The sequence below is a fragment of the Sinocyclocheilus grahami genome, unplaced genomic scaffold (genome assembly GCF_001515645.1).
Source record: "Sinocyclocheilus grahami isolate Dianchi unplaced genomic scaffold, SAMN03320097.WGS_v1.1 scaffold484.1, whole genome shotgun sequence".
In the NCBI taxonomy this organism is placed as follows: Eukaryota; Metazoa; Chordata; class Actinopteri; order Cypriniformes; family Cyprinidae; genus Sinocyclocheilus; species Sinocyclocheilus grahami.
In genome coordinates this window covers 248,966-264,649 of record NW_015505663.1, presented here as the reverse complement: position 1 = coordinate 264,649, position 15,684 = coordinate 248,966, and the positions used below count along the sequence as shown (strand labels likewise).

Here is a 15,684-nt window from a genome sequence, read left to right as displayed (position 1 = left end):
TCCACTGGCGGGTCAGCAGGCCTGCCACTCCAGTCAGTTAGTCAAGTAGCCTACTGGCTGAAGACAGATTTATGTATTTGGAAGTCATTTGGTTTTTATTTTTTGTTATTTGCAATTTTTTCTTCTTTTTGCAAATTACTTTGAATAAAATGAATATATTCCAGGCAAACTTCAAGCTATACGAGTAGGCCTATGCGTTCCCCACCACTCCTGTTGCAAGAAAATGCATGATTTGCATTTTAATGCATAATAATAAAATACGTAATTTTGTTATTGTGAATGTGTTCTTTTGAATCTATTTTTAATATGATATAGGTTAAGGATGTTTTATTAAGTAGTCTAATGGACCTTTTTCACACGACTGTGATAAGCGTTTAACTGTCATCAGCATCGTAAATCCTCGAAAGTTTTTCATATTTGCATTACATTCTTTTCCTGTACATTTATAACACTTTCCTTTGTATTATATCACCTTTGCATCAAAAAAAACGAAACAAAAAACAGTTAACGCTAATGCGAGGGTGTTTCTAATGGATGGCAAATTTGACATCGTTCTCTCTTCTGACTGCCGTTAGCAGTCTTTCTAATTTTTTTCCTTTTATTGAAAGTCATGAAAACACGATCGTGGACTTTTTCTTTTGCCATTTTAAGCAAATGGGAAAGCAAAAATATATTTGTGGTACTCTCCCATTCACTGCTCTTCAAGTTAACCCATAGAAGACCAACTGTGACGACTTCCGCTGCTGAGAAACCCGGAAATGTGAGAAAGGTCCATTGCTGTGACTGGTGGGTTATTGCCGCTTCCGTTCAGGCAGCTGCTTTTAAGCTGCAGGTTTAACGCGTTCCCTACGCAATGAAATGCATTGTTTTTTTTTTATTGTTAACGTATGTGAACATTTTAGGGAGGTTTATCACAAAAGTGTTCAAATTGCCGTGATCCCGACTGGTTGGGTATTGCCGCTGGCACACTCAATCCAGCCACAAGAGAGCTCCGAGTTTGACGCATCCCGTTGCGCTCTCGTTCCAAGGAATTCTATTATTATTATTATTTTTTAATAGTAAATCTATTCTTGTGGGTTATCACAAATAAAGTGCTCAAATGGCCGAGATCCCGGGGTTACTGCCGCTTGCAACCAATCATTTTCAGCTCCGTATTGAACGCGTTCCACATCACTCCATAAAGCCGATCACGTAAAAGAATAAAGTTCTATAAACATGTACACAAAAAATAAAAATAAATCCGGTAACACACATAAATCAATGGTTCCTGTCAGTGGACTGCCAGCCCCACCAACCACTAAACCCCTATGTTTAGAGTTTAGTCCCTCACTTTAATATACACCTTACAGCGAAAATACTAAATACACGTTTATATATGTTCTCTTGTACTCAAAGGGAAAGCGTTTTTGCAGTTATTAAATCGAATGCATCTAAAAATGGTGTAAACTTTAAGCTGAAATATTTCATTTCAAGAACTTGCCACATGCGGTTTTAAAACGTACCAAAAGGTTTCACCTTTTTTAGTGTCTCGGGCATCCTTATTTGACACTGGCCCATATGTTCACATGATGTTTGAATATGGAACATGCATACACACACCGATGTGGCGGTAATGAAAGAGTTAACCGCACCGTCACCACGTGCATGTGGCGCTGTTGAGGATATGACGCGCTCTCTCGGAGTCTGCCTCGCTTTCTATATAAAGCCAGACTCATCCCAAAAACCGAATTCAACGAGACCCTCTGAAGGACCCGAAAACTGGGACAGTAGTCTGTATTGATGAATTAACCGGTTTACGATAGCACATTCTCCTACAGAAAGCGGTAAACTGGCTTTTCCCATCTGACGCGCATCAGCTCCAGGTACACGTGCTCATCTAGGCTACAGGAAAGGTTTGAATTTATATTTACTCAAGCGTCATATTAAATGTGCTTATTTTAGTAATATGTTGTAGGAGGAGCTCTAACAAAGACAATCTTCACCAGGTGCGCGTTTGCGTTTCGATAAACTGTCTGTGGGCAGATGTCAACATCGGTGCGTTTATTTTTATATCGCGCAAGCAGATGTTAGTAGGTCACGGCGCTGAGATAGTTACATTATTGCAGCACGAGGACACGTATAGCGTGCGTTTTGGCTATCAATTGTTTACATCGTGAAACCGAAACGCCTTGTTCGCCGTTCCCAGCATTGTTGATACTCCATGCGGTTTAATACAGACTGAATCTGCTTGGCTTCCTGTTAACGCCAGCCTTTTGAATCGGGTTTTTTTATTACTAAAATTAAATAGTAAATACTATTTCCTCCAAAAGCACAAAAAGAGAAGTTCTAAGATTTAAAATGAAGTTGAGATTGACATTAATATGTAGAGACCGATATTTGGCCATATGAAGACAATCATGGCGCGTGGCTGATTACCATCCGCATTAAGTAGATTAAAAACAACTGCATATCGGCTGATATTCGGTCACTGAGATTTATAGACCTCAGCCAGAGTCAATAAAAAAAACAGTGGCGTTACCACTGGTACGGAGTCTATAAAAACAGTCACATTAAAATCTCAAATAGCAACCATTTTTGGCATCAGCTAAAACAATGACAACCCCATTGGGTAAAGGTCCATAAAACTGACGCATCACAATCAAACAAAACGGCCAAATATCAGCAGACATCTATTCAAATAATAATATTTTAAAATCTAATCCATAATCTATTCAAATAAGGTATTTAAGGTAAGGTAAGGTTTAAGGTAATAAAAACCGTTCCAGAAATATACCAGTAACACAGTCCAGGATTTCCAGATGTGCTTCCTGAGGGCCACCTTCCTGAAGAGTTCATCTCCAAAACATTTCTCTGGAGGTTTGTAGTAATTTCAAACATCTTGATTGATTGATTAATCAGTTCAGGTGTGCTTGTTTATGGTTGGAGCTGAAGGAAGGTGGCCCTCCAGTGGCATGATTGGACACCATTTGCCTGGTTGGAACATGCATACACACACCGATGTGGCGGTAATGAAAGAGTTAACCGCACCGTCACCACGTGCATGTGGCGCTGTTGAGGATATGACGCGCTCTCTCGGAGTCTGCCTCGCTTTCTATATAAAGCCAGACTCATCCCAAAAACCGAATTCAACGAGACCCTCTGAAGGACCCGAAAACTGGGACAGTAGTCTGTATTGATGAATTAACCGGTTTACGATAGCACATTCTCCTACAGAAAGCGGTAAACTGGCTTTTCCCATCTGACGCGCATCAGCTCCAGGTACACGTGCTCATCTAGGCTACAGGAAAGGTTTGAATTTATATTTACTCAAGCGTCATATTAAATGTGCTTATTTTAGTAATATGTTGTAGGAGGAGCTCTAACAAAGACAATCTTCACCAGGTGCGCGTTTGCGTTTCGATAAACTGTCTGTGGGCAGATGTCAACATCGGTGCGTTTATTTTTATATCGCGCAAGCAGATGTTAGTAGGTCACGGCGCTGAGATAGTTACATTATTGCAGCACGAGGACACGTATAGCGTGCGTTTTGGCTATCAATTGTTTACATCGTGAAACCGAAACGCCTTGTTCGCCGTTCCCAGCATTGTTGATACTCCATGCGGTTTAATACAGACTGAATCTGCTTGGCTTCCTGTTAACGCCAGCCTTTTGAATCGGGTTTTTTTATTACTAAAATTTAAATAGTAAATACTATTTCCTCCAAAAGCACAAAAAGAGAAGTTCTAAGATTTAAAATGAAGTTGAGATTGACATTAATATGTAGAGACCGATATTTGGCCATATGAAGACAATCATGGCGCGTGGCTGATTACCATCCGCATTAAGTAGATTAAAAACAACTGCATATCGGCTGATATTCGGTCACTGAGATTTATAGACCTCAGCCAGAGTCAATAAAAAAAACAGTGGCGTTACCACTGGTACGGAGTCTATAAAAACAGTCACATTAAAATCTCAAATAGCAACCATTTTTGGCATCAGCTAAAACAATGACAAGCCCATTGGGTAAAGGTCCATAAAACTGACGCATCACAATCAAACAAAACGGCCAAATATCAGCAGACATCTATTCAAATAATAATATTTTAAAATCTAATCCATAATCTATTCAAATAGTTTAAGGTAATAAAAACCGTTCCAGAAATATACCAGTAACACAGTCCAGGATTTCCAGATGTGCTTCCTGAGGGCCACCTTCCTGAAGAGTTAATCTCCAAAACATTTCTCTGGAGGTTTGTAGTCATTTCAAACATCTTGATTGATTGATTAATCAGTTCAGGTGTGCTTGTTTATGGTTGGAGCTGAAGGAAGGTGGCCCTCCAGTGGCATGATTGGACACCATTTGCCTGATCAATGGATACCTTTTTATTTTTACAGAGTGAATACTGCGTAAAAGACGTTTCATTTGCTGTTGCCCTCCCTGCTCTCAGGTTCTTATTTATATTGGTTGACAACTACTATTATTGCTTGCATTGATTATCTGATTGGTGGAGCTTTCTTTGTAGAATCATGGGTAATGTAGTTTTTCACCAGGAAAAACTACAACTCCACAGCTAAAAACATCGCTGTTAAACACGATAATAATAGTAATAATAAAATGTTGAAATAATGCAAACTGGTGGCTACAACAAAAGCATATACCATTGTTTAATAACTTTGCAGCTCACAGTAGGTCTGTCTTTTAGTGATCGTTAAAAATGAGTTCCCCTATGGAGAAAATTAATGGGATTTTTACTTTTAGTGGAAGTTCAGAAAAGATGAGAAATTTAAATGACCGTGTAAATTCTATTTATTCTATAAACAGAATTCCAATATAAATACAGACATGGTTGGACTATGACGAGAACTGTGCTATTTACAGGTTGTGTTTGTGTATTTCTCTTTCCAGTATGGCAGACTATCTGATAAGTGGAGGAACGGGCTATATCCCGGAGGACGGACTGTCTGCCCAGCAGCTTTTTTCAGTTGGAGATGGTCTCACCTACAAGTAAGTACTTTTCATTGGGTTCCTCTCCCTGCAGTGATACTCTGTGTGTATGTAATGGGCATCCACATTACAGATCAGAACAGCAGTCAGTCCGAGATGGACTCACGGCGGAAGAGCTTTGCTCTATGGGGGACGGTATGACTTACAAGTGAGTAATAAGGCCCTTTATTTAAGACATCGTCTTCTAGTGAGCTCAATAAGGGACACAAACGTTCCAGCTGTATACACTCTGGATGGACTATTTAGGGTCCTTGCTGTTGGGAGACAATCAAAAGATTCTGCTTTCAATTGCTGGTGGGGAGAGCAGGATTTTAACTGTAATCTATGCCATATGCTATTATATTAGCTTGGTTAAGCCAGGATATATTTACGTATATGTAATTTGCATGATGGATTTATACAAGCTCAAATCAGAGGGGTTTCTTAAAGGGATAGTTGAGTAAAAAATTTAAATTGTCGTCATTTACTCTCCCTCACGTCGTTCTAAACCTGTATGGCTTACTTTCTTCTTTGGAACACAACAGAAGATATTGTGAAGAACATTGGGAGTTGGAACAACATTGATTAGACCACATTGACTTTCACTTAACGGCCAAAAAAAATAAAAAATCTAAATATCTTATATATATTTACTTAAGAAAAAACGTCATCCAGGTTTGGAATGACGTGAGGGAGAGTAAATGTTGACAGTTAATTGTGTGAAAACAAGTGTTTCATGCATATATACATGTCTTCATTCTTTGTACACATAATGCATTGTAATAATAGAGACTCTAAGGAGCCAAACTTGTGTTCTGACTGAGGGGTGACATTAGGACAGACATGGTGAGTTCACGAACAGTCTCGCCTTTTAAGATAGAGATTACAAGGTGAAAGGTCCAGCTGTATAACGGTCTTATCTGTAATGAAAAGCGTGTAGGGATGCATTGTGGGCCGCATGACTATCCTCACGCTGGCATCATGTGAGGTGGGAGCACTTCTACACATGCTCATACTCACAGACAGGGATAGAGAAAACAGTTATGTCTGAAATCCCCCATAAATCTGACACGGTGCGTATGTGTTCAATTGATTTGTGTAACACACGCATGAGTGAGTTTGAACAGTTTTTTTTCTTTGTATGGCATGTGACGCATAAGGCTCAGACCTCTGTTGTACTGATGTGAGATGTCTCGTCCCTGTGTTACTTTGCAGGCTTGTATGTTTTTTGAAAGATTATTTTATCAGAGAGATAAAAGAGATTCTATGTCTCCAGAAATATTAGAGGAAATTCCTCCATTTATAACATTAGCTGACTCCGAGGCTTTGTCAGTGTTTTTTTTTCTTCTTTTTTTGCTGCTTTAAAATTCACATGATCTGCAATTTATTTGTTCAAAGAGTTATTTATTCAAACTACGTTAAAATGTCGCAAAAGGCACCATTTAGATGTATATCAAATGTAATTTAAAAACCTATTTCACACTTTTATTAGGGACTTTGGGCTTTTGTTACAGGGAAATTTAAGAATTCTGTGATCATTTTCTCACCCTAATGTCATTCAAAACCTTTTTTTCTGTTGTTTCTGTCTTAAGTAGAAGACAAAAGATGATATTTTGAAGAATGTTGATAAGAAAACAGTTTTGGTTACTACTGACATGCATTGTATGGGACAAAGAACACTTGAGACATTTCTCTAAATATATTCTTATGTATTGAAGAAGAAAGTCAGTCATACAGGTTTGGAACGACATAAGGAAAAGTAAATGATAACAGACTTTATTTTTCATTTCAATAAAATCTAAATAATTCTCATGTTGTTCTTAGTATTCGATCTCAATTTGTCTAAATAAATTAAAAATAAAACTAAAAACGTTTTTATATTTAAAATTTCATTTGCTTAATTTGTTGAATCCATCTCCTGAATTGGATTAACTGAAAAGCAGCTGATCCCAATGTTGCATTTTAAGTTGACAAGGCTAGAGCTATTATTTCCTATTGGTGTGTTTTGATGTTAAAAATTTTCTTTATGAATCAACCCCTCTTGCAGGGCAAAAACCTCACATTTCCACCCACATGTCTGCCTCCAATTGTTCATAAAATCTTGCTCAACTGAAATGAAATTGCAGAACTTAAACTATTGCCGGCTTTTTTTAGTCCGTGAAAGGAAATGTTTGTATGTTGAGTGTTACCCTGTAGCATGGTTCTTTTCAAAGTAATGAATTAATCTAAGTATAGTGAGGCAGAATGGCTTCACTAACGTTATTGAATTAAAAGAAACATGAGTTATGCAGTGGATTAGTCAGATAATGGATAATGTCATTTCTCTACAAAGTATGGATAAGGAGATCCTCACATTGAAAAAACAACTGGATAATGGAACCGCTTTAGTCAGAGCGACATTGCAACCACGTAGCTGAACAAATTAGGAGACAGAATAAAATTAAATAAAAAAATGCCGTTTGTAAATGCACAGGGGATCACCATGTTAGCTGGATTTGTTCAGAGCAGGTTGGTATAAAGCTGTAGTCTGCGTGTCTGTGGTGATATTTGGCACCGTGTTCTTCTGCATATTTGGAGGAAGTCTGGCTTTCAGTCTGTACGTTCTTTGAGTCTAGTGAAATTTACAGTCTGAGTCATCTAAAACTGACACTTGTTGCTCCACCAGAGAGACTGTAGAGCTGAAAGTCAGCAAAGGCTGCTGTGAGTTTACTGACTGATTATCGTAGATGCTAAAATGAACATTTAAGACATTTAGGTCTGTAAACACAAAGTAGCAATGCAACAAGACTTCATCACAACCATTCAGAACACATCTGATGGTTAATATTAAGTTATGCAGCACAGGATTCGGAACCAATCCAATTTCATTGTGGGCGGGGCCATTGCATTCACTGGGCGGGGCTACCCAGCACTATACATCAAATAAAAACCAAATGACTGGAAAAAATGTCTATTCATTGTGGCCTGTTGGGACAAATAATCAGATTAACGTGGATAAGAGCATTTATCTCTTGATGCTACTTCACTTCTAGGACATGGTGTAACAAATATTGTTTCCCTGCAATATTCCTGGGCAGTCTAAATTCTTGGATTAGTCCAACTAAAGATCCAGACTCTAGCACATTTTGCCCTCATGGCCTCATTTATTTAGGCATTTCCTGAGGTTGACACCCAGTGTTGTTGATGTTTAGGGGTGTGTGGTCAGCTCATGTGGGCGCAGAGGAACCCCGCCCTGTTCCAGCTGACACAGACTCCTTTTTTTTTTTTTAGCCCACCACAAGAGGAGAAAATATGTTTACGTCCTTTAAGTTGCCTCTGTCTCTCCCCTTATTTTTACGTATGCATGAACTATTCAAAAGCCATCAAATTTTCTCTCTCGCCACTGGGTTTTGGCACTCACCTGCCAAGCAGTTACCTTTCATCTGTATAAGGAGATTTTTTTTCTCTCGTTCTTGCTAGTATTTATGTCAACTGAAGTCAGCAGGATTTATATAGCATAAATCGGTGGATTTCAGTAGGCCGGTGAAGGTTTGTTTCATGTAAATGAGGACATGTCAGAATGTGCCTGGTCCTCAGACATTCCTCAAGCTCACCTCAAAAATCACACTTAATTTAGAGCTCCTGATGATTTAAGGTGTCATAAATCCAGCAGTCAGCATCAGGTTTTCATTACGCTTGAATGTTTATCTAAAGCATAACTACCACAGGAGCTTCCTCCTCTCCCTATAAAATAAAATGGAAGTTTTGCAACTGTTTGCTCATGTCTGTGAGCTTTGTGGCTATTTAAATGCAAAAAAATTTACAAAATGAACCTTTAGGAGGTATGCAGAACCGTTCAAATGTTTGGGGTCAGTATGATGGATTTTTTTTTTTGGAAACAAAAAAGTACTTTATGTAAGGACGCATTAAATTGATGTGATGGTAAAGACTTCTAATGTTACAAAAGATTTTTATTTTAAATTAATGTTGTTTTGCTTTTGAATGCTTGTGAACTATTTATAAAATTACTGTTTAAAGTAATAAGAAATGTTTCTTGAGCACCAATTTCTGAAGGATCATGTGATACTGAAGACTGGAATAATGGCTGCTGAACATTCAGCTTTTCCTTCACAGGAATAAATTACATTTTAAAATGGGAACATAAAAAAAAAAATTACAGACACCAAACTTTTGAACAGAAGTATATGTTTAAAATTGACTGTGCTTCTCTTAAAGGAGAATGTAAATGATTTGATTCTTGGTGACTAATTGTTTTCTCTCTCTCTGTGTCATATTTGCAGTGACTTTCTGATCTTGCCTGGCTTCATCGACTTCACCTCAGATGAAGTGGTGAGTCGTCTGGCCTGAGTCCTCCACACTTTCATGCACTCATTCAGTTTGTTTTTATAATGACGTGTTCGTTTAAACAACCCGTCTGTGTTTTCTCTGCACTCACTATTTTTAGCTAAATGGCTGTCTCATTTGTTTCATTGCTCACTGGCTTTATTGCTCTTTCCTTTTCTTCATCATCACAACACATCTTCTCTAGATTTTGTTTAGCAATTAGAGGCAATAATTTTTTCTTGAGAATATTGTTTTACTATTTTATTTGTTTCAACATAAAACAATGTCATAATTGTGACGGTCTGTTAAATTATGTATTTAAATCATTGTGGTAAACATGTTTTAAATAGGTTTTTTTATTACAAAAAAAACCTAATGTTCAGTGTCACACATTTTGCATGTGACCGCAAGGATTTTCCCTAATTGTGAAAGTAGAACTTCACTTATTTGATTTCTGTAATACTTGATTTAGCAGTTTTAAATTTGCATCAAATTACTCATGAACCAGCTGCTTTTTCACCCTTAATTTGAATTGTGTTCTATTTTGCAAACAGTGCAATAATCCACTTGCACACATTAACAGTTAATGAACTTTGAGCATTCTGCTCTTATCTTTTGTTTTCTTTTTTTCTTTTTATTGCCTTTGGCGGACAGTAGGGTTTTAAAGATCCCTGTCTTGAGTATAATAATGAATTAAATGAGGTCGAAGCTCAGAACACAAAACAATTGCGAGTGTGACTGATATTGAAACTGAAACTCCTGTTTGGGTTTGTGTAGGCAGGTTTAATAACTGCTTTAATGTCTGTGTCTGACTTCACAATCTGGCCTTCACTGAACCATAGATTTGGGAAATTTCCCACTGTGGTGTCTGTTTTCCCATGAGGCCGCTCTTCCCCACCGCTGTGAATGCAGAAACGTATTTTGGGAACTTAGGCTGTTGGTATTGACAAGGTGAAGGCTGTGAAGGGAATGTTTCCGAACTTATCCGTGTTAGAGGAACACTTCTCAGCGCTGGTGTACAAATGAAGGACACGGCCTTCACTGCCACCCCATCTTAACCACTTCCACCCACCCATTTTTATTTACATGCACTTTTACACCCGTTTAGGCGTATATGTGGTATTCTTTGAATTATTTCTTTAAGTTCTTTGATCTTTTAGTGTATATCTTTTAAAAGTTTGGGGTCGGTAAGATTTATTTCAGTGTATCTGAATGAAGTCTCTTATGATTACCAAGGCTGCATGTTTTTTATCAAAAATAAAGTAAACCGTTTTTTAAAATGTATAATAATATTTTACAATATTACAGTTTTCTATTTTAATAAATTTTAAATTGTAATTTATTCCTGATGCAATGCTGAATTTTCAGCATCATTACTCCGGTCTTCAGTGTCGCACGATCCTTCAGAAATCATTCTAATATGCTGATGTGCTGCTCAAGAAACTTTTCATGAATGTTGTAAACCGTGCTGCTTAATATTTTTGTGGAATCTGTGATGCATTATTTTCAGGATTCTTTAATGAATTTAAAGTTCAAAAGAACCCCATTTATTTAAAATGCAGGGGAAAAAAAAAAATTATATATATATATTTTGTAACATTAGAAGTGTTTTTGAAAACTCTCACTTTTGATCAATTTAATGTGTCCTTGCAGAATAAAGGTATTAACTTCTTTAAAAAAATAAATAAAATAAATTTTGGGTGTAGAAAATCACACAAAAATGTAGTTATCACCAGGCGTTTTTCCCCCACTGTTGATATGATGGGTACAGCAGTTATTGATGCTCTTCTGTCTCTATTGGCCAGACATGGAACTACATAGTCAAATTACAGTCACATTTGTCTTTAATTTAAGAGCTCATAATTGTTTTACTCGCAGAACTAATGTTTTGCATATCTGTGATTTTATTTTATGTAGGACCTGACCTCAGCATTGACCAAGAAGATCACACTGAAGACCCCACTCATCTCCTCTCCTATGGATACTGTTACCGAATCCTCAATGGCCATTGCCATGGCAGTGAGTACCTCTTAAATCCTTTTTCAGATTAGACTGAACATCTGTCAGTCATTAATTTGAATGTTTCTGACTTGTTGCTCAGCTGATGGGAGGAATTGGCATCATTCATCATAATTGCACACCAGAGTTTCAGGCCAACGAGGTGCGCAAAGTAAAGGTAAGACCGCGTCACCCTTCATAAATGTTTAATGTAAGGTCAGTGTCTTCTGTGTGTGTGTGTGTGCTTGTACCTGTTAATATTTGATGTCAAGGTCTCTGTGTATGTGCCTGCAGAGGTTTGAACAGGGTTTCATCACTGATCCAGTGGTCCTGAGTCCTCGTCACACTGTAGGTGATGTACTTGAAGCAAAAGTTCGACACGGATTCTCTGGAATCCCCATAACTGAGACGGGCAAGATGGGCAGCAAACTAGTCGGCATCGTCACATCACGGGACATCGATTTCCTGTCTGAGAAAGATCATAACAAACCCCTAGAGGAGGTAAGGCTGCCTGTGTGATCATGTGTGCATCTACACTGCCCTTCAAAAGTAAAAAAAAACCAACCTAATAAAAATTTTTCTTTTTTTTTTAAATGTAATTTATTCCTGTGATATGCTGATTTGGTGCTCAAGAAACATTTACTATTATTAATGTTGAAAACAGTTGTGTTGCTTGATATTTTCGTGGAAACTGATATTAATATTTTTATAACCGATATTAATATTTTAATTTATATATATTCAGGATTCTTTGAATATTAAGGGGAAAAAAAACAGCATTTATTTGAAATGCTCTGTCTTTACTGTCACTTATGATCAATGTAATAAATCCTTGCTGAATAAAAGTTTATTTATTTTTTTTTTTTTTTTTCCTCCAAACTTACTGACCCCAAATAAGTTTGAATGCGTGTATATATGCATATACAGTATTATGTATATAGTAGCACACAATAATATCACATCATATCTCTATCCATCCCTCATGGCTGTGTATCTGTAATTGTTTTCCAGGCCATGACTAAAAGAGATGATCTTGTAGTCGCTCCTGCTGGTGTCACACTAAAAGAGGCCAATGACATCCTGCAACGCAGCAAAAAAGGTGAGAACACCAAAACATAGAATACAGTGCAATCTTACCATCACAGCCACAGCCCGAATATCAAATTAATTTAATTAGTACTTTTAGCTCTACATCCCCTTCCACCCGCAGGAAACACTATAAAATACAGTGTTTAACAATTTTAAAAGGTCTCAATAAGTTATATTCATTTACTTGAACAGGTAAACTGCCCATTGTAAATGACAAGGATGAATTGGTGGCTATAATAGCCCGCACAGACCTGAAGAAGAATAGGGACTATCCTCTGGCCTCCAAAGACTCCCGCAAACAGCTGCTGTGTGGCGCTGCCATCGGTACCCGTGAAGACGACAAATACCGTCTGGACTTGCTCATGCAGTCTGGGGTGGATGTAGTGGTTCTGGTAGGTCAAAGCCACTGCAGTTTTTCTGAAGGAAACATCAATCTTTCGGTCACTAGTTTTGAAAACTGAAATGAAAGCAGGTGCTGCCTGTTGGTTTATTTAATGCTTGAGGGAGCATATCTCTAAGATCAGTTTCATGTATAGCCAAAATTGTCAAGTGTGAAGTCCCACTAGAGTCACCAATATTGAGATGTTAATTTGTTTTTCAGGATTCGTCACAAGGCAATTCCGTATACCAGATAAATATGATCCATTACATTAAGCAGAAGTACCCAGATCTGCAGGTTGTGGGAGGAAATGGTAAATATCGGACTAAAATACTGTCATGACCACATACTTCACAGTTGCCCTCTCTTGTTTTCTCTAACCTCAGTCTCTGTCTCTCTGTAGTGGTTACAGCTGCTCAGACGAAGAACCTGATAGACGCAGGGGTGGATGCTTTGAGAGTGGGAATGGGCTGTGGTTCTATCTGCATCACACAGGAAGGTTAGAACTCAATCACACACATGCATTCAACAAATTACCTACATATCACAAGGGATGCAAACTGGCAAACCCTCAGGGTGGTCCGAGAGCATAATTTTTAAAATATCAGCTTTAAAATGTGGATTTGCAGTCAAAATTAAAGGATATAAAAGAACTTGTGTGTAAATGAACACAGTGTCACACTTCAAGCACTCATTGTATCTACACAAATGAACTAATTTGGATTCAAAATGGTGATTTTCGCCAAAAGGTGGCAAATTTGCATACCCGTATTTCACAACACAATATACAGTTATATACGCACGGTTATATGTTGCACTATTTCTTTCACGTTAGCTAATCATAAAGCCTGACGTGTGTCCATTTCTGATTCCTGTAGTCATGGCATGTGGGCGGCCTCAGGGCACCTCCGTGTATAAGGTGGCAGAGTACGCTCGGAGGTTTGGGGTGCCGGTCATCGCAGATGGAGGCATCCAGACGGTCGGCCATGTGGTGAAGGCACTGTCTCTGGGGGCATCGACAGGTAAGTGTTGTTATAATTCACTTAAATGTAAGAAATGTTGATGATAACATTGTGTCTGTTTACATGAAACAAGTGCATTCTGTCTGCAGTGATGATGGGATCTCTGCTGGCCGCCACCACAGAAGCTCCAGGCGAGTATTTCTTTTCTGACGGGGTGCGACTGAAGAAGTACAGAGGCATGGGCTCACTAGATGCCATGGAGAAAAACACCAGCAGCCAGAAACGATACTTCAGGTATGTTGTAGTGTGTTTGTGTACTACACTATTGGCTGGCGATAAATTATTCAGCAATAGGAAGCCCATTGCTATGTTCAATATGAAAGTCTATGTTACAGAATAATGTGCTGCATACTTTATTCTGCCTACTGTTCTTAAAAAATAGTATGTGACTCAGTATGAAGTATATAATAATATATTATCATCACATGACCTTGTTTTCTGTGCTTATTGGCTTTCTTGGCAGTGAGGGCGATATGGTGAAGGTGGCTCAGGGAGTGTCGGGCTCAGTCCAGGACAAAGGCTCCATCCATAAATTTGTCCCATACCTCATTGCTGGAATCCAACATGGCTGCCAAGACATTGGTGCAAAAAGCCTCTCTGTGCTTCGGTAAGTATGTGTCGGTGTTATATTACGCATTCGGTTTGTGTTTAAGCACTATGAAAATTCCTACACCGTTTTTATGTACGCATTCAGGTCCATGATGTATTCTGGAGAGCTGAAGTTCGAGAAGCGGACCATGTCTGCTCAGGTGGAGGGTGGAGTACATGGACTTCACTCGTAAGTCACTAGAGGGCACCAGTGCTCAACACTACCTTTCTATGGCAAAGCTAGGATGGCGGGCATCAGTATCTCAAACTATTGTTTCCACAGTTACGAGAAACGTCTCTACTAATGGAGTGGGCAGAACACGGATGGGAAGCAGCGACCAAACACCTCAGACAAATCCTAGAACTTACCCTACTCTGCCAGCACCCGTTCCTCCACTCTTCACCATTCCTCTGGCATGACCACCACAGTGAGAGATAGAGAAAAGTATTAAATGAGTTTGAGAACAGGACCACAAACTAATTCAGTACCCAAAAAACATGGCAGTTGCACTCAAGGGAGCATCAGGGTTACCAAAAAGCTGCTTGTTTGTGTTTTTGCATCTGTGTTTGAGCAGACTGGCAAAAACAAGGTGGCATTTGCAGTGAATATTCTCAAAAAACCTTTTTCCTCCCAAACTGATTCTGCAACCATGTTGATCTTTAAGTTTCTTTTTAGGCAGTGTCTATATCACCATATCCACTTGTAAAATGATGACTGCCTTCAAACCAAGTTCTCCAACTATACTTGAGGCAATCTTTTTTGTAGTAGATTTGTAACTACTGAAGATTATATTTTTTATTTTAGAAGGCAGAGATACATAGATAATTGATGTCAATTTTGTGATAGTTAAATGTCTATTGTATTATCGGTGGAACCGTTTTCTCTACATCAACCATCCCGCGTCCTGTAACTGGGTACGATTCATACTGAAAATAATTATACCAAAACCAATATCTGTAGATATACGTTGTTGCTCTGAGAGTCATGCTAATGTGTCCGGGCTATATTTTTGACCCAAAAGCTGGAATTTGTACTGAAGGGTTTGATTGATTATCAAAGTAAATTATGGCTGACTTTTAATGCAGCCTTTGAGGAATTTTAACAAAGGACAGTAATTATGGGATCTGTGTTAATGCAGTTGTGACTCAGTGCTGTACAGGTATGAAGAGTTTTAATTTGCATGCTGCCGTTTTCTTTTCTTTTTTTTTTTTAAGTAATGGTATCGTTTATATTATTTACATAACAAAAATGCACTTGGCAGTTAACTTTGAATATTTAATCTTCTATAAAAGCCAAATAAATGCTGTGAGTATCCTGG

At 38.2% G+C, this 15,684-nt stretch overlaps 1 protein-coding gene across 5 annotated transcripts; it reads left to right on the top strand.

Annotated features, from left to right (window-relative positions):
* Nucleotides 1–1,655: 1,655 nt before the first annotated feature.
* impdh1b (IMP (inosine 5'-monophosphate) dehydrogenase 1b) lies at nt 1,656–15,600 on the top strand. 5 transcript variants are annotated; one of them, XM_016236212.1, is made up of 16 exons: nt 1,656–1,862; nt 4,889–4,987; nt 5,061–5,135; nt 9,247–9,295; nt 11,207–11,308; nt 11,391–11,465; nt 11,582–11,788; nt 12,299–12,386; nt 12,569–12,768; nt 12,978–13,068; nt 13,159–13,254; nt 13,634–13,777; nt 13,867–14,011; nt 14,241–14,384; nt 14,472–14,555; nt 14,649–15,600. In XM_016236212.1, the coding sequence occupies exons 2-16, from the start codon at nt 4,890–4,892 to the stop codon at nt 14,668–14,670; spliced, it is 1,620 nt and encodes a 539-aa protein (XP_016091698.1). In that variant the 5' UTR covers nt 1,656–1,862; nt 4,889; the 3' UTR covers nt 14,671–15,600. The 5 variants fall into 5 exon arrangements, with proteins under 5 accessions (XP_016091698.1, XP_016091696.1, XP_016091697.1 ...); XM_016236210.1 differs by having other exon boundaries at nt 1,656–1,892; XM_016236211.1 differs by lacking the exon at nt 1,656–1,862 and adding an exon at nt 3,052–3,258.
* Nucleotides 15,601–15,684: the final 84 nt, after the last annotated feature.